A 23,028-nucleotide genomic window follows, 5' to 3' on the forward strand; every position below is an offset into this window, starting at 1 on the left:
TATTGGGTGGTGACAAAATGTGCTTTTTCTGCATGTTTGAAATGTTTTGTCATGGTAAGAGTTATTTTGGGAAGAGCGCCTCTCATTAGGCCTATGTATTAACTGTTTTGATACCATGGTTTCTGAGTTGACAGAGGAGGTAAAGCGAATGAAAAAACTGTATTTTGTAGATAAGCTAAGTCACCCCCAGCCTGCCCAACACCTGGAAAAAAAAACGACGTGGTCTTTCAAACTGCTCTCTTGTTTGGTTTCTGGGTGTTCCAGATGTTCATTGTGCTGTGTGTATGGACCACTCAGTGGGGCTTCTGCGCAGAGTTAGGAAACCTCACCCACTGCCACAAGTGAGCCATTCTGGAGAAAATGGCAGCATTTCATTACGCATTATCAGAAAGATGATGCTTTCTTAAACATTCTTAAATACAACCATTTTAATTTAATTTAATTTAATTCATTTTGATTCAAAAAGACGTTTTTTGTTTCTTTTGGTCAGACATAAGTTATGGGGATGTTATTTGCCTTGACAGTTTCGGAGGTCCAACTGACAGCCAGAGCGGCATCAACAGGGATGAGGGAGCCTACATGCTCTCCCACACCTGGGACGCTCTGCTCCAGACATCACCGGACGGCAGGAGGCGCGATCGGCATGCCGGGTTTGTAAGGTCAGGTGGGCCGGCCGAGACACCGCGCGCACCGGCTGCTGATACATAGCAGCCCGCTGACATGCAGATCTGGCTGCCAGTTGGACGCTTTCTGAGGAAGGAGGAAGTTACCTCCGAAACTGTCAAGGTAAACAACATCCCCTTAACTTATGTCTGACCAAAAGAAATAAAATATGTCTTTTTAGTGGAAATGAAGACATGATGAATGTGTTTGAACTATTTTGATTCAAATTTTGCACGGGGAACAAGTGGTTCGAAATGAACAAATCACGAATGAATTGCCCAGCTCTAGAGATAACCTTTGCTGTAGTATCCAGCAGAGCCCGTCTTTATCTGAAAGCGAAAGCAGGACATCTGCATTCTTTTGGATTGTAGTTATCACGAGTGCAGGGCTAAGACTTGTAAACACAAGACATTAACAAACTCTGACCGAGTTTAGTAGTGCATTAGTCTTGATTACATAGCCCATAGGCCTACTAAAATTTAAAAGTTTGTATTCATTATCTGTGTCTGTATCTATTGCATAGGCCTACCAGTCAGTAAATCATTCAATTTTTGAGATAAATTCAGTAAAATTTCGATAAGTTGTGCAATCAATTCCACCTAACAAGTAAATTGACAGTCTATAGGAACTGTAGTTAAAAAAAGAAAAAAAATCCCCTACAGAAGGCTATTTCTAAAATATTTATAGTATTACAGTGGCTCAGGAGGTATACTGGTTGTTCTGTAGTCAGAGGGCAACTAGTTGATCCCTGGCTCCTCCAGAGAGTGTGGTGAAGTGACACTGAACCTCTTACGGCTCCTGATGGACAGCTTGGCACCTTGCACGGTAGCCTCTGTGTGTGTGAATCTGAAGCAAACACTGTAAAGCACTTTGGGTGGTCGGTGGACTAGAAAACTGCTATAGAAATATAGTCCATTTACCATATCACTTAGAATTTAGCAGTGGTATTTGTACCTATCCATTTAAAATGTATTGTATGGTTACTGCAGTTAAATATGGCCGTGCATATTCTCATGACCATTATGTTTATGGTAAGGTAAACCTTATCATACAGCTAGACGTAATATTGAAAATCACATTTAGCTCAAGTCTCCCTGGTTGAGTACAAGGCCACCAGCCCAGTGTCCCGCTGCCTTATGCACCTTAATGCAACTTGCTTCCATTGGGTGGCAGCACACTATAACCCACAACAGGCTTCTGATGTTGCTGTTTTTTAAAGGAAGAGGAAGTAACACAGTTCAACGGATCCTCTTGTAGCCTATGGGTGAGCTGACAGTGAGAGGAGCTACAGCGGCATCACACAAACAGTAAGTAAGGCAAAGTTCACTTTGAAATGAGGAAGGACGTGTAAGGGCATTGAAATAGCTAATTTATTATTATAATTTTATCAGCTATCATTCTATATATGTGTTTGTGTGAGTTTGTGTGTTGGTGTTTGTGTGTGTGTGTGTGTGTGTGTGTGTGTGTGTGTGTGCGTGTGTGTGTGTGTGTGTGTGCTGTGCTTATGAAAAAAAAGGACAAACGGTACAGGGCCTGATCAGCAGGCATATACTGCAGGTCTACTGAGTTTTAATGTGCCTTTTCCACACTATGGTACTCACAGTACAGTCTGGTGCAGCTTTGCCAGAAATGTGCCACTTTCATTTGGCAGCAACATCATCATTTTATTGGTGCCCTAAAACTATTTTAATGCGCTTTCAGGTACTAATTTCTGACAGCCATAAATGATTACTGATAACTACCGTGTTTCTGTCCTTTGCTGGCAAGCGAAGTGATGTTAGTGACCAGTTAGTTCAGGTTAACTTAGCTGACTCCTCTCAAGTGTTTTGAATAGAAAGTAGGGCCAAACACGCAACACGATAGTTATGTATTTTCAGTAATGCATAGTGTTTTTGAAAGAAATAAGCTGTATTTATTGTCTAATGCTTATTCTGTCTTATTCTAACCTGTGCTCTGGCAGGTGAGGACATGGCGGCTGTGGATGATGTGGAGGAGAGTGAGGAGTTTCGGCTGCTCGAGGCTTACTGTGCCAAGAGGACACAGCAGAGGTTACATCCGTCCATCGACAGTGATCTGTGTCTACGTGGCCTTGTGCAGTTTGAAAGTGGAGGCGCAGGAATCAGATCCTCAGATGAGAACCAGAATTCACTGTGGAATAGATTTCGTATGAATTTTATGAGGACAGCGTCTGAAAGTTAGTGATGCTTCTACAAAACGGCATTCTAACAGTTTTAAGCGCCCTTACATTTGCTACAAGAATATATGCATTTAAGACTCCAAGAAAAAAAAAGATTAATATATTATTCTTGCATTCATGCTGGCATATTGATTGGACGTGCAGATGATGAACCAGGCGTAAGAAGTGCCTCGGCTGCAGGACTGATCAATGTGACTCAGCTCTGCGTGGACACATTAGAGGAGCAAGGTGGTGAGTTTCCTAAGATAGATGCCATTTCTTTTAGGTGCAAGACCCCATCAGTGATTGGTGAAGCCAGGTTTATGAAGAGGTCATTTCTAAAAAACTGTCTACAAATCAAATGAAATTGTATTTAGTACGCCTCATACACACTGCAAAAACGCAAAATCTTACCAAGATTATTTGTCTTATTTCAAGTCAAAAATGTCTTATTTCTAGTCAAAATATCTCATTACATTTAAAATGAGACATGATCACCTCAGAAGTAAATTGTTTTTAGACAATTTGTTTGTTTCAAGTGAAAATTCACTTGAAACAAGTGAAAATTTGCTTGTTTCATTGGCAAAATTTGCCAGTGGAAAAAGTGAAAATTCACTTGAAATAAGTGAAAATTAGCTAGAAACAAGAAACAAATTTTGCCAATGAAACAAGCAAATTTTCACTTGTTTCAAGCAAATTTTCACTTGAAACAAGAGACAATTGTCTAAAAACAAGTTACTTCTGAGGTGATCATGTCTTATTTTAAGTGTAATGAGATATTTTGACTAGGAATAAGACATTTTTGACTTGAAATAAGACAAATAATCTTGGTAAGATTTTGAGTTTTTGCAGTGCAGTGAAAGACAGGGACACAAGAACAGGAGAAGTAACATTTAAAATAAGCAAAAAAGATAAATACTTGAGGTGTGTGATTGTTTCTGTTCTCGTGTGTGTGTGTGTGTTGGCCTGTCTCTAGCCGATGCGTCTTTGAGCGGAGTGGCAGACAAGCTGATACATCTTGCAGACTCAGCGGTGGTCCTCGAAGAGGCCCTGACAAGAGATGAACTGGACGGCAAAGACGGTGAATTCCCCCTCTCAGGTTTCTCTATGCTGTAGGGAAGTCTGACAGTACTAGACTTCAGTAACCAAATCAAATTCATTTAGCTCATGCACCTGTCAGGGTTGTTACATCGAGTGATAGTGATTATTTGAGCTATCCACGATCATTTGGCATAATCATTAGGCTCAACAATCATGTTTGCCTCAAAGGGATCAAAGGGATTTTAAGTCGGTATTAGAAATGTCCCAACAAACAGAGCACAAATCAGGCTCTTTTCCATCAGTTAGGGTGAGGAAATGTTTATTTTTTTTCTCCTTCTGTATCATGGGTCATGAATTAATTTCCCTTCTTTACAGTAACAGCAGCAGCAGTGTGTGCAGTGCAAAGTAATGGTGAACAAAGAAAATTGCCAATATTTGCACCGTACTGTATGTGAGGACTGCGGATCGGTGCTGGTCCATCATTATCCTTATAACTTTGTTGAGAGCAACACCATGCTGTTTTCTCTGACTGTCAGGTACCTTGGAGCAATCCTAGACAGCCAGCTGTTGTGCACTGCCAGCATTGCCATGACAAACCCATCCCATAGATTCTCTCTCTGTAACATTCACAGAATACACACATTCCTTACAACAGAAGCAAAACAACTCCTGGTCCAAGAATTTGTCATCCACACCCTAGATTACTGCAAAACTCTTCTGACTGGCCTTCCTGCTGCTGCCATCAGACTTCTGCAGTGCATCCAGAAGGCAACAGCCCATCTGCTGTTCAACCAGCTGAAATTAGCTCATGTCACTCTCTTCTTCTGCTCTCTTCACTGGCTGCCCATCTCTGCTCACATCAAATTTAAGACACTGGTACTTGCCTCCATATTTGCAATCTCTGGCCAGGATCCACTCTTCCAATCTTGCAGGTTGTCTCATCCCTCCATCACCACTCGGTCTCAGACTGTGTTCTTCTGAGTTGCAACTCTTCATTCCTTGCATCACAGTGAGGGAGCTCCCCCTGGCCGTCAGGACAGTTGAGTTACTACCCAACTTTCACTGGAGACTGAAGACCAATCTCTTCAGGAACACCCGGTCCTTACTGCACCCCACTTGCATTGATGTATCATACAAGGCCCTCTTTCCCCACTAACAACTTTTGTGTTAAAATCCATGAGTGCTGTTCCGGTGAGGGCTTAGCTGATGAAGACTGTATATATGGTTGGTTTGACTGCTGACATAATGTACTTAGTGTAAGCTGCTTTGGAGAAAATCCTCTACTAATTGACATAATATAATGGAAAAATAATTCCAACAGTCAAAACACTGATTGGCACAAGGGAGAACTATAAATACAGCTCAAAATAAGATAACATATTTGTTACTTCTTGATCCAGACAGGGGCTTTATCATTTGTGGGAGGTAACATATTAGTTTTGCCTTGTTGTTTTAAGACAACATGACAAGGATCTACCTCCTACTTTAGTGGTGCAATGTGCCTTAAGGAAGTCAGAAACAAGAGTCCTCCACTGGACTTTACGTCCCCAAGTCATTATAGCCTCAAGGCTCTCTGTCTAATGGACTAGAGTGACTCAAACACAAAGTACAAATTGTATCCAATTGTATCCAAGTCCATGGTTACACTTGGCTTTTTAGTGCAACTTTTGTGGTTGGATGCTGATCGGAACTCCGCCATGTCCACATAGTGATTCAATATATTCCTGTGTGGATATGGGTGCATAAACAATGGCATCTTAATTGTGCCCTCATGCTAGCCACACCTCACTGAGATCCAAACTCAGTGCGAGCCAGGCCGCCTTGGCATGTGGTCTGGCTGATCGGATCCCAATGCAGGCAAGACCCTGTTGAAGTGTATGGATTTGACACTTCTCGCATCCTGGCAAAAGTCACATTGAAAAGACAAGTGTAACCATGGCCTAGCATATATGTGATAATCATATGAAGCCCATCAAAATAACTTCTAGGCTCCCTAAGCCTTCTAAACCATTTCAAGAAAACCTTCAAGTCTTTTCTGGATACTTCTAACCCTGGCTTTACAAGAAACAAGCATTTCTCTGAAATCTGACTCAGTGGAACAACAACTCATATTTTCAGGCTCACAAACAGAAACTGAGAACAGTTTTGGGTGATCAACAGTGAACTTCCTCCCCGTCCTTTCTTCTTCTTTTTGAATCTATTGTCAGTCTGTCAGTTTTTGCTCCAAAGGAGCAGATAGTTATGGTTGTAAGCCCAGTGCACAGCACACAGGTGTTCTTTTTGTATTAGATGATTGAGAATGAGAAGTCTTGTTACAAAGTGGAGCCAGACAGCAGGTTTTGAAAGCCAGAAATCTCAAAGTCATTGTTGTGTCATTGCCACTGATTAGCAGCCTTATCAACGCCCACAGATTTATCTTGGTTGTTGTATGCTAAGGGCCAGTAGAAATCACATTTTCCATTTTACTGACACAGTTCCATAATTATCTCTATGTTCACAGTTTTTGCTGTTTCTCCGCTCATGCAGCAGGGCTAAGAATCTTGATTGGCTAATATATTATGAAAAAACCAGCACCCACAAATGTCTGCCAAACTAGTGGTTTCCTTTAATGTGCATGCACAAACATTTCTACTGGGGGTCAGAAGTCAACCACAGCCTGCCCTAGTATTTTACAGAGATGCATATCTGTATAGATCAAGTATCATGTAGAGCCACACAGAAAGCGTGCATGTTTGCAGCAGCTGTTTCCTGTTTTCCTGCAGAGTGGCCCATATTAGGTCATATGGACATCCTCTTTCTCATGAGCTCAGCAATACTGTGGTCTGATCCCTCCAGCCGCTCATCCAGTTGATCAAAGTCTGGTGCATGGGTAGGAACATCTTCTCTCCATCCTCAAAGTCCAATAGCAGGATCTTCTTCAAATGGTTCATTCTCAGAAATTCATTGATGGAATGAAGCGCTATTTCTTTTCTTTTTTCCTCATTCCTTTCATCCTTAGAGGCTCTTTTCCTCTCAACTGGTTTGTTCTTGAATCTAGAACAAGTTTTTGTGGAAGTAATGATGATCACTTCTTACCCCTTCAAGGGCAATCGCTGCATTCCACCACAGTGCTGTTTGTACTGAGGCGCATGGTAAAAGGTCAGCCGGGCCTCACCATATAGTGCAGAAAGAGAGTGAAAAAAAGTAGAGCATGAGCACAGTACACAGAAATAGAAATTAGGTTTAAAACTGTCATCAGATAACTATATTCAGTATGTGTTACATGCATAATGTACAATGACATATATTTTATGATATTATTATATATAATATCACACTTGTTTTGCTACAGAAATCATTCAGAAACTGGTGGAGTTGCTGAAAAAATCTGGAGATGTGATGGACAAGAAGGTGTGTTTATATGTAATGACAATTTGTACGTTTATTTGAAGTGGTAAACACTGAAGGCGTCATGTTTTTGTTTGTTTGTTTGTTTGTTTTTCTGCACTACATTTCCCATAAATTCCCTGTCAGTTAATCAGTGTGTCCAGGAGTGTGACATCTTCTCCCTGAGATTTTCTGTTGATGAAATTTGAGTTTATGCAGGTGGCGCTTTTTTTTTTTTTTTGGTCTGTTTACTGCTCCTGCTAGTAACCCAATTCAAATGCTTTTGCTGTCAAAATCATAAAACATATCGCTTCCTGTGCACCACTACAGCATGTTCAGAGCAGCACATGTGAAAGCTTTAAAGGTGCACTATGTATTTTTTAGAGGGATAATTGTTTATATTTGCCAAGCCTGCTACTATAATCCAAATCTTTCGATTTTTGTATCTCATTTCATCGTAAATTCAAAGAAAAACAATTCTGAGGCACTGTAAATCAAACAGAAAATTCGAAGATGCTTCATGGAGTAGTAAATATATTTGTAAACAAAACCACAGGCCCTGCAATTTTAAACACCAACTGTAAAATGGTAACTTTTCAGTGTCCCAGGGACCCAGTTTCTCCCAAAGCATAGCTTAGTGTGATTTATATTATATTTCCATATATAGCATGGAATTGTTCCACGATGCTGACTTGAAAACATATCCCCCAAAACGACATACAGCACCTTTAACGAAATGTGCTACAGATTTTGTTTTGTTGTGTTATAGCAAGCAGTAATAGAACAATAACAAAAGACACATTTATTTACATCACTACCACCTGTTTTCACTCTACTATCATAATCTCACTGCACGTTTTGTACCTTTGCTTCCATTTCAGATCAAGGAGAACAAAGTGTTCCAACAGCAGCTACAAACAAACTTTAACTATGCACTGTATGAGAGGCTGATATCCAGCCTGCAGAGTATGGTAGACGTGGGCCCAGCGAGCGGAGCAGCAAGGTGTGAGGACAGGATCGAGAGGCAGAAGATTGTCTGGGCCTTCGAAGTGACCAGCAGGCTGTCGACCATGGACATCATCCCCAGGAGGCGATTCCTGGGCTTCGCAGAGCGCTATCTCCGCATGCATCACTCTGCCTGGGTCCAACAGCGTGGAGGATGGGTGAGTTACTTTTATACAGATGAATGCAGATGGCAGCAGTACCCTAAAGGTTCTAGGAAAGTGCCTCAGTTTACTGAATTCTTGGTAAGGAAATGTTAACTTGTGAGTACGACATGTCTCACATGTACACGTCATCTATAAATTGTGTGAGTTTAGATGAGCAACAGTGCACAAAGTTAAGTGCATAGAGCCAGTATTCCTGCACCCACTCCATCTTAGACTTGGTGTTGTAGAGCTTGCTGAGCAAAGCACCAGAACTTACAGATGATGGTGTCACCCATCCAACCCACCCTGTTGCCTGAAAATTACATTCTCATACAGCTAAACTGCATTCTCAATTTTGTTTTGAGGGGAACTTATATTGCTGTGGATTTGTGTCATATCACACTCATATCACTTTAAGAGTAATCTCTTCAAGTCCACAGTAGGCGGCAGATGGGGTGGTGGATGTTTCAAACAACCCACTTTCACTCAGGTGACCAGAATTCGAGTCCCGTGTCAAGTGACAGTGGTGTTTGTTTTACCTTAACCGAGTCATTTTTTGTGCCTAAACCTAACCATAGCCTAACCTTAACCATGTGATTTTGGTGCCTAAACCTAACTTTTCCCTTATGTTAAACCAACTCATTTTTTGTGCCTAAACCTAACCACTTGACACTGACATGCTATAAAAGACACATTTGAAACAAATGAAGAGTTCATTTGCAAAAACAGATATCTCCATTTGAATTTATTAAATCTTTTCAAACTTTTTTGAATTTATATTTATTTCTATTTTTTATATGTTTATTTAGCCTGGCATAATGTTTATTATCCTAAATCATGCTTTGTTTGTGTGTGTATATATGTGTGTGTGTACTCCAAGCAGTATCAGTGAAAAAGGTGTATTGATTTTAAGGATGGCTTTTATCTGTTTTTGCAAATGAACTCTTCAAATGTAATCCACGACAAAATACGTTTCCCTCTAAACCTAATTAAGAATGCAGTTTAGTTGTACGGGAGTGTAATTTTTAGGAGACTGTACTGGCCCATCAGGTCTCAATATGCCACAGTCTGTCATTTGTTTCTCCTTGTGTGGCAGCATGGTCAGTAGGTAATGCTTTGGTCACTCATCAGGTTTTCACCTGAAGTAAAACTCAATCAACCAATCTATCCATTAAATGTCATCAAAATGCTCCAACTAAAATATAAATTTATTCGACAGAACTAATTACACAAAATGAATTAGTGCAATGAGGTCAGCTAATAATGTAAAGTGTTGCAGGAGCTAAATCAAGCACATGAGAACATAATATTAACTGGTGGATATATGTTGATGCATTTTAATTACAATAATGAAAATAAGGGCCATAATTAACTAAAATAAGGGAAGTATTTTGTGTACTGAAATGGATCAAAATAGGAAATGAGGTCTATCTCCTCACACACATCTCATACCATCAGTAAATCGTGGCCCTGAAATATAAATTTTGGCAATCTCGTCGCCACTCCTTGGCTCTTTATTACGGTAATATGACTGAAATAATATTTCTTTCCCTTCTAGGAAAAAGCATTTGAAAGTGACGACATTGACTGAACTTCTACTGGCTGTGGTTGCTTCATACGTACACAGACCGCAGCTTTGATTCCCAAGAGGTCACAGTACATTTCAGAGATGTAAGCCATGATGTTGTAAATGTTATGGCCATTTTATCCTGCTTTTTTATCATGTATTTTTGTCTGTCATGTACGGTAGTGTAGTTGTGCACAAAGAGTCAAAAGATGTGAGAAAGATATTTTTATACCTTAATGTGTACATTGGAAGATGGCAGCTCGGGTGGATTTTTGTTTTCCGTGATCCACTGAAGAAACTGAATGTCTTTGTACTCTGTGCAATGACAATAAAGACATTGAACTGAACTGAATTGAAACACGACACAATATTATATTATTATTATATATTATATTGCTTCACACCAAACACCACCACACTGAATAGTTTTTAATGTGTAATAATTTACATGTTTATATATACTTTTTCATAGGAGTGCACTGTACAGAGTCAAAGTCACAATTTTTTGACAAACTTTCAAACATTCACATCATTGTATGTTTTCTGTCAATCATACAGTGGCAAGACAGGCTATGCGAACCGCTGAGGTTGTTTTTTATTAAAAAGATAAAATAGTAAAATAGTGAGTCTTTATCCTGACGCAACACAAATGATTCAATAGATTGAATAGACTTTTCATTATTTAAAGAATGAAAAATCACAGCAGCCCTGCTGAAAAAGTAAGTCATCCATTACTTGCACAATTCCATTTCCGTGAGGTTACCAATACGAGTTAACCATACTTTTCAACAGGAGTACCAGGATTCTGTATGTCTAGATTAGCTAAAGGTGCTACATGTAGCATTGTAACATCAATAAATGACTACTATGCTAATTCTGAGGCATTACTATAATTACTGTAAACAAATGGGACCATTGCCCAGTGAATGGCAGCCTCTGTCGGCCTCTACATAGCATTTTATGTTGTGTGACGTTGGGTCATGTTTGGAGGGAAATCTGTTGGATTGCCTTACAGCACGAAACGAAGAGGGCGCTGCTCTTCCAGTAAAAAGAAAGCTAAAATTTCTGGCAACAGCAGATAGTAGAGGGAGTGGAAGGCCAATAGATATATTACTTCAAAATAATCTCAGTAAAGTCAAAGAAAGGGGAAGTTGCAAGATCATCTTTGTCTTGTTTGTAATCTCAAAACTCCACAGACAACTAACAGAGACACTACCAGTGAGCTCAGCCATGCTCTTATTTGTTTACAGCAATGAACTGAAGGTAGCACTATCATTTTAGCAATAATATGGTAATGTTCAAAATGGTAGGCACAGCACCTTTAATGAAAGAATTCTAAGCCAAACTTTTGTATTTATCATTCATGTAATAGTCAGAACAGGCTAAAACTAACTAGCTGTGCTCAAAAATTATGCAACATGTTCATCATGTGAAAAATAGATATTTTTGTCACTTTCATGATATATATCTTAGAATACTTTGCTGATGTGTTATTTACAAATGCTGTTTCCCTCTTGTTTGAATGTAACGTTAGCTCAGATAAGCGAATGAACACAGTTGCAATGACCACTCAGATCTGCTGCAGAAGCATTAACAATGTTTTAGACCACTCTCGGAGCTCCGACTGAATACGAGACATTGCATGTCAGCTCCACCCAACTTTATATGCCAAGGTAAGTGTTCATCTTGCCCAGGGCGTCACACACGGTGGTGAGGTCGCTGCGGAGGTCCTGCACCACGTTCTCGATGCTCCTGGTGTCTTTGAGGAGGTCGATACTCTGGGTGTAAGGGTTGTAATACACAGAGAATGGTCTCTTTATCGTCTTGGCAAACTCCCTGTAAAGAAAGACAGAATCAAGGAGATATAAAGAGCAAAGTCCAGAGTTGTGAATTTTCTCACACAGGAGCATCATTTGGAAGAAGGTGGGCCACAGCACAAAAGAAGACTGCACACAAGAACTGCAGTTCTTTTCTTTGTGTAGACAACTGTATTGCTATATATTCAGATGAACTGGTGAGACTTCGAAAACAGTGGCATCTTATCTCACAAAATGATTGATTGCACATTAAAACACAAAAAGTTCTTTCAAACCCTAGAGAAATTGGAAGAGGAGGCCAGCAAGCCATAATGTGAACGGAGTAAATATAGCAACTATTTACTTGCATGAATTTTAGGCAGATTTGTACAGAAATTGATGGTACATTTTAAAAACAGAAATATTCCAATTCTAAAATTCAAAGCAGTCGTTTCAAGGCACATGGCCGTTCAGATTTTAGAGAATGGATAAAATCTAAAGCTGCACTTTGGCAGAATATTAATACCGACAGTGTTCTCTTATATTCAAAGATATTAAATAATTGAACTAGTGAAGTAGTGCAGTGTTCAAAATGGTAAATATTAATCTGTCCTCAACCACAGGGTGACATTATGTTGCAGAAGATAGTCCAGAACGCTTTGTGTTTTCTGATGGATTTGTGCTTTTGTTACCGCATCTTCTCCTTGGCCTCCTCAAAGCTCTCAGAGACAAAGTAGACCTCTTGGAAGGTGGTGATGAGACACTCCTGATGGCAGGTCGTCCGCGGGTCAAACATCTTCACGCAGGCCTTATCAGACAAGGCATGCTAGTGGAAGAAAAGAGAGAAGGGGAATCAGGGTGTCGGGTAGCCATACTATATTGTTCACCATAGTGTGTGTGCATACGTGTGTGTTGCTTACCCTCAGTTCCCCGATAGAAGAAAGTAAACCGGCCCCATAAGCTCTGAGCTGACCGTCCTGTTTACATAGGCCGAACTCAATAGTGAAGAAATAGCACTGTTCAAAACACACAACACACAGATATTATACAGTCAGTGCAGTAGATCACCATTGTGTTGATGTTGACTTAAAAAAATCCATCTTCTGTTGCAGTAAATGCTGTAATCTAATTTTTTAAAGTCTGCACCATGCATCTATGAAAAGACTTAAATAGTTCCCATGGTCTCTGGTCTGACATTAAAACATAATGTCAGACCAGAGACCATGGGAAAGAGTTTTAATGAAAATCATGTTTCATGAAAGTATTGTCACACTCACTGTTGCCAGTTTTTGTACATCCTCATCAGAGGCTCCAAGAGATGCCAGGCCGATTTCCTGGGAGAACTGGGCAAACTTTGGATCAGCTAGAAGTGGCACGTGGCCCAGCAGCTCATGACAAGTGTCACTGTGCCCAAAATAATGTATAAATTAGAAAACAAGAACAAGAACTGCGATGGGGAGCAGCTCAGCGGTCAGCAGCATAAGACTGTGGCTGTACTGGCAGCTCCTCATGTGAATGTGTGGAGCTGTGTGAATGTGAAGTGGAGCAGGGCTGAAAACTGGAAATAACATGAGTGGACAATCATTTTTTCCTGGAAAAATAAAGGATATTAAAATAGCCAAAAAATTATACAACATAGACTGCATACAGGAACTGAGACGATTGTAAAAATATCAGCATCAATCAGTTTGCACAGCTCACTGCTGCTTATGGGAGTACAGATATAAGGAAAAACCCATAAGATATAGGAAAACCCATAAGATTCAGGAAAGAATAAGCCAGTTATTGATCATTTATGTAACTTATTTCCTGTAATAATTATTACATTAACAGGAAGCTCAGTCATGGCTCAAAATGTCATGTGGTTTGCTTTGCAGGGAGAAACTCCTAAGATTTAGGCCGCATTTACCTTCAAAAACAAGCAGGATGAGGCACAAATAGGAAATATTAACAGTAATAAAAACAGTGAGAGCAGTGAGGGAATGAGCTACACATCCTGTCACACCACAACTGTCCTTAAGTTGTATTCTCTGACTTGTTGTGTTTGCATGTAATCAAGCACAATTCTGCATCCCCTTGACGTGATGGTCCCATGAATCCAATAAAACAAAACTCCAGTGCGAGCTGAGTTTGAGAGCACTTACGGTTCAGGTGTGTAGAGTGGGTCGGTGCTGTGGCGGACATACTGAGTGCAGTTAAACACTCTGTAGGCCAAACCGGCCAGGAAATCCCTGGGAGACAGGTATCCTGCTACGGGCCGCACCGTGAAACCAGACCTCTCTGGAAGAAAGAGGAAAAGTAGATCAGTAAAACACTTGTGTCTCCTTGATCCTATACATGTATGGGTGTATGTGCAAATTGATCGCATGACATTTTGTGAAATGAGCCAAATTTATTAAAATGAAAATCGCATCTTGTGTGCATGAAAAATGAAAGAAATGTCTCTCCAACTTGAGAGATTTAGATGGATGAGGCAAGTGGACACAGGAAGTGGTTGGACTTTGATGTGGAGCAGTGGAAATTAAGGGTGTGGAGATACACCTCAAGGCCAAGTCCTTACTGCAGTGACCTGGATTTCAGAGAGGAGCCTCCGACCTGAGTTATTACAGTTTGGTGTTTAGTTTTTTATTTTTATTTCATTTTTAATTTTTGTTTTCAATCCAGCTTAGTTTCAGTTAGTTTCCAAAGTGGGTTCCTCATTTCAGTTTAGTTTTTAATATTTACAATGTTTAGTTTTAGTTTCGTTTTTGCTCATTTCAGTACTAGTTTTAGTTTCTGTTTTTCTTCTAACATGGGGTGTTTGTCAGAATAAGCATTCCAATCCAAAGCCAACACTTTGTGAAGGCAGTTGACTCCCAGTCATGTCGACGTCCCAGTCTTAATAAACATCAAGGCCTCCTCATGCTGGCTGTGCTCACACAGCTGACCAAACTGACATGGACTATTTAAATTTAATTTTTTTTTTTTTTCAAGCATAGTTTTAGTTTTCATAACCTGGGCCTGTTGCTGCATGTCGCGCCCGGGTGCAGTGGTATGGTTTCTCTTTAGTAAACTGCTGGGAGAGGATCGTCCCAAACAGGGACGCAACACCCCTCCTCCACCCCCAATGCAAAAGTGCAGGTTACGCAATTGTATCTACCTGGCAACTGTGCTCTCCCTATTTAAGGAGGGTTGTGGAGGAAGAGGGGACACTGGACACTGGATGGTGCCGAGAGAGAGGGAGAAAGTCGAGGCTGTGGCTGCGCTGGAGGAAAAGGGAAAATGACTTTGTTCGCTCTACTACTGATGTGCTCATACTAGTTATCGGGATGCATGGACTGGGTTGTGTACCCCAGGTGATGACTGAAACCCTCCTCAAGTGGAATTAGAAATCACGTTTGGAGCTGCCTGTTAGTGTGGACTTTTGAAGGGATGAGTGTGTTTTTCTTATCTCTTTTAAGGATAATGACGGTGAGCTGGCCACTGTTTGTTTAACCACCATTCCTTGCAAGGGATGTGACTGCTGCGACAATATGGACTTGATTTGAAGGGTTAAGCTGAAGTGAAGGATCTATGCTGGAGAACAATAGTGGGGTGGCGCCCCCTCCAGGACTACCAGTCTGTATTTGTTAAACACGTAATCTTCTTATGTTTGGGCTCATTTCACAAAATCCTGTGATATGTAGCCTATCCATCTACAGTTAGGTCAATAAGGATTTGGACAATCACACAGTATTCATAATTTTGCCCTTGTACACCACCACAGTGGATTTGAAATGGAGTAATCAAGATGTGATTGAAGTTCAGACTTTCAGCCTTAATTTAAGGGGTAGAACTAAAATATGGCATTAACCATTTAGGAAACAGACGGTTTTATACATTGTCACCCCATTTTCAGAGGCTCAAAAGTCATTGGACACTGGACTAAAAAGCAGTTTCAGGGACAGGAGTGGCCTTTTCCCTTGTTATTCCATGACAAATTAAGAAAATAAAAGGTCGGGAATTATTTCCAATTGTTTGCACTTGCATTTGGTAGCTGTTTATCAGAACCCTCAACATGTGATCCAAAGAGGTGTCTGGGCAGGTGAAGGAGGCCATCATTAGGCTCAAAAAGAAAGAAAAAAAAAAGTATGATAGATAGATAGTAGCCAAATCAACGGTTTGGTACATCCTGAAATAGAAGTAATGCACTGGTAAGCTCAGCAGCAGCAAAAGGCCTGGAAGACCACAGAAGACATCTAAAGTGGACGAGTGAAGAATTCTTTCCCCGGTGAAGAAAAACCCACTCACAACATCTAGGGAAGTCAAAAAAGAAAAACCCTTGAGGAGGAAGGCATATCACTGTCCAAATCTACAGTCAAGAGATGTTTGCAAGAAAATAAATACAGATGGTATACAGCAAAGTGTAAACCACTGGTCACTTAAGAACAGAAAGGCCAGATTAAACTTTGCAAAAAACATCTAAAAAAGCCTGCCTGATTCTGGAACAAGGTTCTTTGGACAGATGAAACAAAGAGGAACTTGCACCAGAATGATGAGAAGAAAAAAGTGTGGAGAATGAAAGGAGCAGCTCATGACCCAAAGCAGAGCACATCATCTGTCCAGCATGGTGGAGGCAGTGTTATGGCATGAGCATGTATGGCTGCCAGTGGAGCTGGGTCACTAGTGTTTATTGATGATGTGACTGCTGATGGAAGTAGCAGGACGAATTCTGATGTTTATAGGGCTGTTCTATCTGCTCAGATTCAGCCAAATGCCACAAAACTGATAGGACAGAGCTTCACAGTGCAGATGGACAATGACCCAAAACATAATGCGAAAGCAACCCAAGAGTTACTGAAAGCAAAGAAGTGGAATATTCTTCAATGGCTAACTCAGTCCCCAGACCTAAACCCATCTGAGCTGCTTTTCACCTGCTGAGACCAAACTGAAGTCAGAAAGACCCACAAACAAGCAGCACCTGAAGGAGCTGCAGTAAAGGCTTGAGTGTCTCAAGGGGGGAAACTCAGAATTTGGTGATGTTGTCTGTGGGGTCCAGACTGCAGGCAGTCATGCACTGCAAAGGATTTTCCTCTAAATATTGAAGATAATCCTTATAATTAGTGTTATGTATGTTATATATAGTTTGTCCAATGACTTTTGAGCCTCTGAAAATGGGGTGACAATGTATAAAACTGGCTGTAATTCCTAAATGGTTAATGCTATACTTTTGTTCAACCTCTTAAATTAAAGCTGAAAGTCTGCACTTCAATCACATCTTGATTACTCCATTTCAAATCCATGTTGGTGGTGTACAAGGGCAAAATAATGAATATTGTGTCATCGTCCAAATACTTAAGGGCCTCACACATCTATCTCAGGTTTGATTGGGCATCCGATTGCTTTTGTTTGTGCTGCAGACCATAACCCCAACTTTTTGGAGGTATCCCTCAAAAGTTTGGGTAATTCTGCTCAGGAGTGTGTTTAGTAAGCATTGGGCTTTGGGTGCAGATATCCCACATTCCATGTTGCAAGTGTGAAACAACTGTTAGCCAAGGGCTAAGCGTGAAAAGGATAACAGATTTCTTACATCATAAAAAAAAAAGATTCCTACCTTTTTCTCAGCCTACTCTATTATTCATAGTGATTCTAGGGTCAAAGGGAAATATGATTCATAGTTTTCTCAGATCTTGTGACCTCTGACCCTTGATCTCTCCAGTGATCTGCCAACTGAAGCTTATTTTCTTGTTTCAGCTAAATGCCTTCAATGTGAAAGTGAAACCTCTCAGGAACAGGGAGACGTCCTCCAGTTGTGGAATGTTGTCCTCCCGGTAGCCACAGTGCTTGGTTAGGAGTGGGAGATTTTTGAGGTATTCCCGGCAGGCGTGGGTGGGGTACAGCTTGGTCAGCTCCCTGAACACCACGCCCCAAGTCCTGATCTCCTCTGGGGTGTACTCGATATGAGGGATGGGCTGCCCACTGGGGTGGAGCAAAAGGACAGGTTTTACTGCAGTATATTGTGGTCAAATGAATTCTGATATCTTAGTATTCTTACAGAAAACAAATGACATTGATCTAACCTCTGGGACTATTTTATTTATTTATTATTTATTATTATTAAGTTTATTTTTCATGTTTTTGCTACATTGATCATTTCAACATCATTGAAATGCTCATCAGTCTGATGATGCAGTTGACTTTTCAGAAATACAGTTTTCATGCAGCATTGGTGAAAATGAATGTTATTCAGTGAGGAAGGAGAGATAGCGGTGCTTACAATTTATAATTCATAGCCACTTCTACAAAGTATTTCCTGCGCTGGCGATAAACGTTATCTTTAAAGCCCTGCAAGAAAAAGACATGATCAAGAAGTTCAGTGTTCAGTGGCGTCAGGGGGTTTTATCTACAGGAACAGGTGGTAGTGTGATCCAGTGGTTAGAAAGGCTACTCTGTATGCAAAAGAGCATAAGTCTAAAATAATAATCTCAGTCATTTTCATGTAAATAAATATTCATTTTGCTACTTTCTATCACCAGTGGCCATAATACCTTGGCTATTTAACGTAAATCTAATTCCAAAAAGGTTTTCCATTTGCTGCTAAACCCTCGCTGTCTCATAGGTCTTTACTGTGATATATCCTCTGTTACACAGGAGGGGATGTGTTTTATATTTCCCGTTAGTTTGGCGTAAACAAAAGAAGACGCCACATTACTGGACCCGCTGTTTGATTTACAGGTGATCTCTGGGAAGTGAAGAGCAGAAACACCACAGCCGAAAGCGCTTACTGCCGAGGATGAAGACAAGATTAAAAGAAAACAAAAACAGATCTAGCTGATTGACATTTGAGCGTCACCTAAACGTCATGCACACGCTGACAAGATGAGGCAACAGACTGCTTGAGGGCATCCCTATCTTTCATGAAAATCCAAAACCTCATATGTTCAAGAGACACTTCATTTCCCGGTTGCTCTTCTTCCTCTACTGGCCCCTTTATTCCTACTTTGAAAAATCTGCCCTCATTCCCGGTTCATAAGCCTTACCTCACACTTACAGACATAATCGTTCTAGGAATATTGGCCACCTTGATCAATTCATTATTGGTTTCTTGTGGTGCTTCTACAGTTACACTTACTGTAAGTCACTCCGGATAAGAGCATCAGCAAACTGTTTATAGTGGAACATGGAAATCAAACTTCCAGTAACTTACGGGATGATCGGCATCCAGTTCTGATCCGTACATCAGCACTCTGTGAGAGCACTGATCTAACTCCGAGATTTTCATCGGGAACCACGGAACATCTTCTCCATCTAGTATTTAGACAGGATGAATTTGAAAACAGTTGTAAAATCCAAGAACACAAAAATAAACAATAAATAATGAGGGAAAACAGGAATGTCTGGTTTAGTTCATTTCCTTAGTGATAAAATGAAAAGTTCTGAGTATGTGCAGTGTTGCTTTTCAAAGGAAAGAAGCTACTGACTGCCCAAAAAGTTGATGTCATACAACTGCTGTCATATGCCTATTGGCATATCAGTATTTACCAATAGGCATGTATTGATATGCTGTGTCTGGGAGGCACTGTAATCATTAGACTACCAAGTAGCTCAAATTGGTATTGGCTGTACAGTTTAGCTGCCAAATGGTTTGAGAATCCCCACATAAGCATTATGTGAGGGGCTGAGACATGTAGACAGAAAGTTGCTTAGTTGGCAAGAGAAGTGGTGTATGAGGCCCCAGTAGGCCAATCAATATCCTACATTTTCTCTGTAGCATGTCTTCATGTAGAGGGCTCATAGTTGGAATCTGGCATTTTTTCCCCAGTAATGAAATATTCATTTGCCTGCACCACAGAGTCAAGTTACGCAGTAATGATTGGCAGCATTGACATGAGTGGAGACATTCTTTATAGAGTGCTATATGCCATGTCAGACAAATCACAACCTCCTGCAATGTAGCACCTCCGTATTGTGTACCTGCTTCTGCAGACCAGACGTGCGCAGGCGTGTTGAAGGAGATGATGTTGACGTGATCTTTGAGATGCTGCAGTAGCTCATTGAACTCCTTTTTACTGCAGCTGCAGTCGGCGTAGATCTCCACCTTGTTGGCAATGCGTTTGGACATCCGAGACTCAATATGGTTCAGATTGACTCGCCTCTCCTGCATGGAGATGAGATGTGTGGAAGTAAGGAAAAGGACGTAAGAAGGAGTAAGGAAGGAAAGAAAATGAAAGAAAGCAGGGACAGGAGAGAAAAATAACGTTACAATGTCAAGGAAAAGGGAAATAAGAAAAGACAAGTTGGAAGTAATGGAAGAATAATGGTGCAACCAGTGAAACACTGAAAGTAGCATCGCTCACCTGAAAAAGGCGCAGGGCTTTGACCAGGCAGCCAACCTCATTCTTCAGAGAGAAAACCACAGCTGTCTTGCCAGACTCCTCGCCACTCTCTTTGTCTGGCTTCTCATTTATGGGACAGAAAGATGGCCGTCTTGACTGCACAGAAACAGAGCACACAAATGTTACTGAGCGGCAGCCAAGACCATCGAGGCCAAGACCAGGTCCAGTCGAGTTTGAAGTCAGACAAGGTCTAAACAGGGTCAAGACTAAGTTAACTCTGAGGCCAGAGGATATTTACTCATATTTGAGGTCATAAATAGACAGTGTACATGTGTTTCCAATTGCCAACAAGTAAACATTTCTTCCCTAAGAATGATGCAGGCATCCCTTAGACCAATGAGTGACAGTGAGAGTCTCTCCAAGTTTCAACGGAAATGTCACTGCTGGTGTTTTATTTATGGCCTTTAAAAGTTTGAAATTTTGAGCAGTAATTATTCACCTGGCACAGCCACCTGATCTCTGGAGTTCAGAGAAGCTACTGTGCAATAAATTAGGAAACAGAAACAACAGGACATCAGCCATTAGCAGCATGCTGTCACCCTCACGGCTGCTGCTGTTTGTTTGGGTTTGGCGCTGTCATGCTGTGTCATATTCAAGCTGTTTTAACAATTAATAGCTAAATTTGACTATCCAGCATCGCAGATGACATTACAGATATCAACAACATTATTTTGACGAGTTGTGATTACATTGTGACTGGTCAGAACTTTCATTCGAGATATTGCCAAGGTAACGTCATTCTGACTAGTCAAAATGGCAATTAGAGATGTTATTTTTTCATTTTCAATTTTTGTCACTTTTGCCACTCATGTGCATAGAATTTCCTCTTGTAGATATCTAAAATTCAGTTGTAGATATAATTATGACTAGTTGTAATTCCACTTTTAATTTCCACTTTTACAGTTAAATGCTGACTAGTCATAATTTTTGTTCAATACATCTACAATGTCATTATTAATCATTTAAGATTGAAGACTTATTTTAAGATCTGAAAAGGAAAATGCAGATATATTGGATCAAGGGGAATTAAAGATACTTTGAACTGGAATTATAACCAGTCTCTATTAAATTGTAGATATCTGAAACTTATTTATGACTGCAGTCCATATCCAGTCAAGCTAAATGTTTAAACAGCTCATGGTAGACAGCTGGTTGATCCAGTCACCAGCTACATATTTTTGTGAACGCCTGTCTACAAATACTGTCGCCCCTTTTCCAAACAGTTTGAACCCAGCAGCCCACACTCTGTTTCATGAAGTGAACAAGGGAAACAAATCTGGGTGAGGCTGTGCCAGGCTGATTAATTATGAACTTTTAATGTGACCACCATGCCTTGACTGCTGTACGTCACTCTGAAAGTCATTTCACACTTTCCATTTCACGATATTCGAAATGGTGTGGCGCTCAAATCTTCGTGTTTTTTTTTTTCTATTTTGTTTCTCACATGCTCTTTCTCTTTAAAACTTGTGAGAAACAAATCAAATTGACAGAAGCATGAAGATTTGGAGTTAATGAATTATAGCATCAGTATGAAGTTTTAAATGGCAGAATACAATGTGAAGATGCATCATGCTGTTGGACGATCTATCGACCACCACAACAAAGGCTGTTTTCCTAACCGATTTTGATCGGAAACCAGTAACTCTCAGCAGACCCCAGCTGCTGACCAGCATTCGACAGTGGATACAACCATTTGAAAAGTGAATGTGATTCTTCCAAACTCAACTTGTGGAAATTACTTCAAATTCAAATCCAGTTGCTAATGCAGATTAAGTATCCTGAGACATGTATTTGTGCACAAGAGACTTTTATTCCCTTAACATCAGCTGGAGGACAGGAGCTTCCTTCAAGGCTGCCAGCAGCGGCCACGCCCTTCTCATCACACTTGTGTCTCCCTTCACTTTTAGCAGCTGACATTAATCACTATATTACTGTATGATTTATTATTTAGGAACATGTTTGGTGTTCTGTGCAAACAAAGCAAATAGTTTTTTGCAGCAACTTTTAACTCTCCTAATGTCTACCTGTTATCTGTATGTGTTTGTTTATTCTTTCAAAGGTGTGCTGTGCAAAATTTCACACGGTTGATTTAAGTGGTTGATTTAGACAAAAATGTGGAATAAGCACATAATTAAAGAGAGTCTATGTGATTCTCATCATCACAGGAATCTGTACATGTATATTAATTATTTTATATTATTATAATTATTATTATTATTATTTGGTCAATGATGGGTTGTCAGTGGTCTTCACTTCAATGATTCTTGGCAATTGTCCACAGTGCAGCTTTAATTGTCAAGTGTTACATGCCTGCATAATGCCATAGAAATACTAATATTAATAGTTATTATTATCATTAGAACTGATTTCTGTTCCCAGTTTTAGAAATGAAATGTTTAGCACTTTCAAAAGTTTTTGAAATCATTCCTCCATGACTTTGTCTAAAACCCACTTCCAGCGTTTTTGTTATTTTCAAAATCCAACTAGGAAGTAGTACTTCTAAACACATACAGCCCCTTCACCTGGCAACCTGCTCCCCCTCCCCAAAAAAATCCATCAATGTCATATCAGCCAAGTAAAGGATATAAATAAACAAACTAAAAAACAACAAAAGGCACACAGTGTGGGTCCTCAGTCAGGACCAGGTCTGAACATCTGATCTGAATGGTTAAAACCACGTCAAGAAAATCCCCAGGTACCAAAACCAACAGTGAGTAGATACTGAGGTCCGAGAGGAGGAGGAGGAGGAGGAAGAGGAGGGGCTGCTCACCATTTGGCCCCCGGTGTGGCGTTGCTGCTGGTGGTCGAACATGGCTGAGTCCAGGGAAAGCCCCCGCCTGGCCCAGTACTTGCTGGAGAACATCATCATGGCTGGCTGCATCCTGGGCACTGGCTCCGGAGCGTCCTTCATCACATG

General features: G+C 40.5%; 2 protein-coding genes across 4 annotated transcripts; one reads left to right on the forward strand and one right to left on the reverse strand.

Moving 5' to 3' along the window:
* Positions 1-718: 718 nt before the first annotated feature.
* Positions 719-10,324, forward strand: LOC115360795 (uncharacterized). 2 transcript variants are annotated; one of them, XM_030053943.1, is made up of 8 exons: positions 719-786; positions 1,883-1,970; positions 2,624-2,857; positions 3,005-3,091; positions 3,816-3,920; positions 7,212-7,270; positions 8,128-8,409; positions 9,953-10,324. In XM_030053943.1, exons 3-8 carry the CDS (start codon positions 2,632-2,634, stop codon positions 9,983-9,985), a joined length of 792 nt encoding a protein of 263 aa, XP_029909803.1. In that variant the 5' UTR covers positions 719-786; positions 1,883-1,970; positions 2,624-2,631; the 3' UTR covers positions 9,986-10,324. The 2 variants fall into 2 exon arrangements, with proteins under 2 accessions (XP_029909803.1, XP_029909804.1); XM_030053944.1 differs by having other exon boundaries at positions 741-786; positions 1,857-1,970.
* Positions 10,325-11,200: 876 nt separating this feature from the next.
* On the reverse strand, positions 11,201-23,028 carry tph2 (tryptophan hydroxylase 2 (tryptophan 5-monooxygenase)). 2 transcript variants are annotated; one of them, XM_030053740.1, is made up of 11 exons: positions 22,882-23,028; positions 20,073-20,207; positions 19,690-19,873; positions 18,923-19,023; positions 17,993-18,060; positions 17,498-17,694; positions 13,902-14,037; positions 13,035-13,161; positions 12,678-12,773; positions 12,450-12,583; positions 11,201-11,797 (listed from the first exon to the last, which is right to left on the reverse strand). In XM_030053740.1, the coding sequence occupies exons 1-11, from the start codon at positions 23,020-23,022 to the stop codon at positions 11,623-11,625; spliced, it is 1,494 nt and encodes a 497-aa protein (XP_029909600.1). In that variant the 5' UTR covers positions 23,023-23,028; the 3' UTR covers positions 11,201-11,622. The 2 variants fall into 2 exon arrangements, with proteins under 2 accessions (XP_029909600.1, XP_029909601.1); XM_030053741.1 differs by having other exon boundaries at positions 20,073-20,174; positions 22,834-22,992.

Source organism: Myripristis murdjan, chromosome 6 (assembly GCF_902150065.1).
Source record: "Myripristis murdjan chromosome 6, fMyrMur1.1, whole genome shotgun sequence".
In the NCBI taxonomy this organism is placed as follows: Eukaryota; Metazoa; Chordata; class Actinopteri; order Holocentriformes; family Holocentridae; genus Myripristis; species Myripristis murdjan.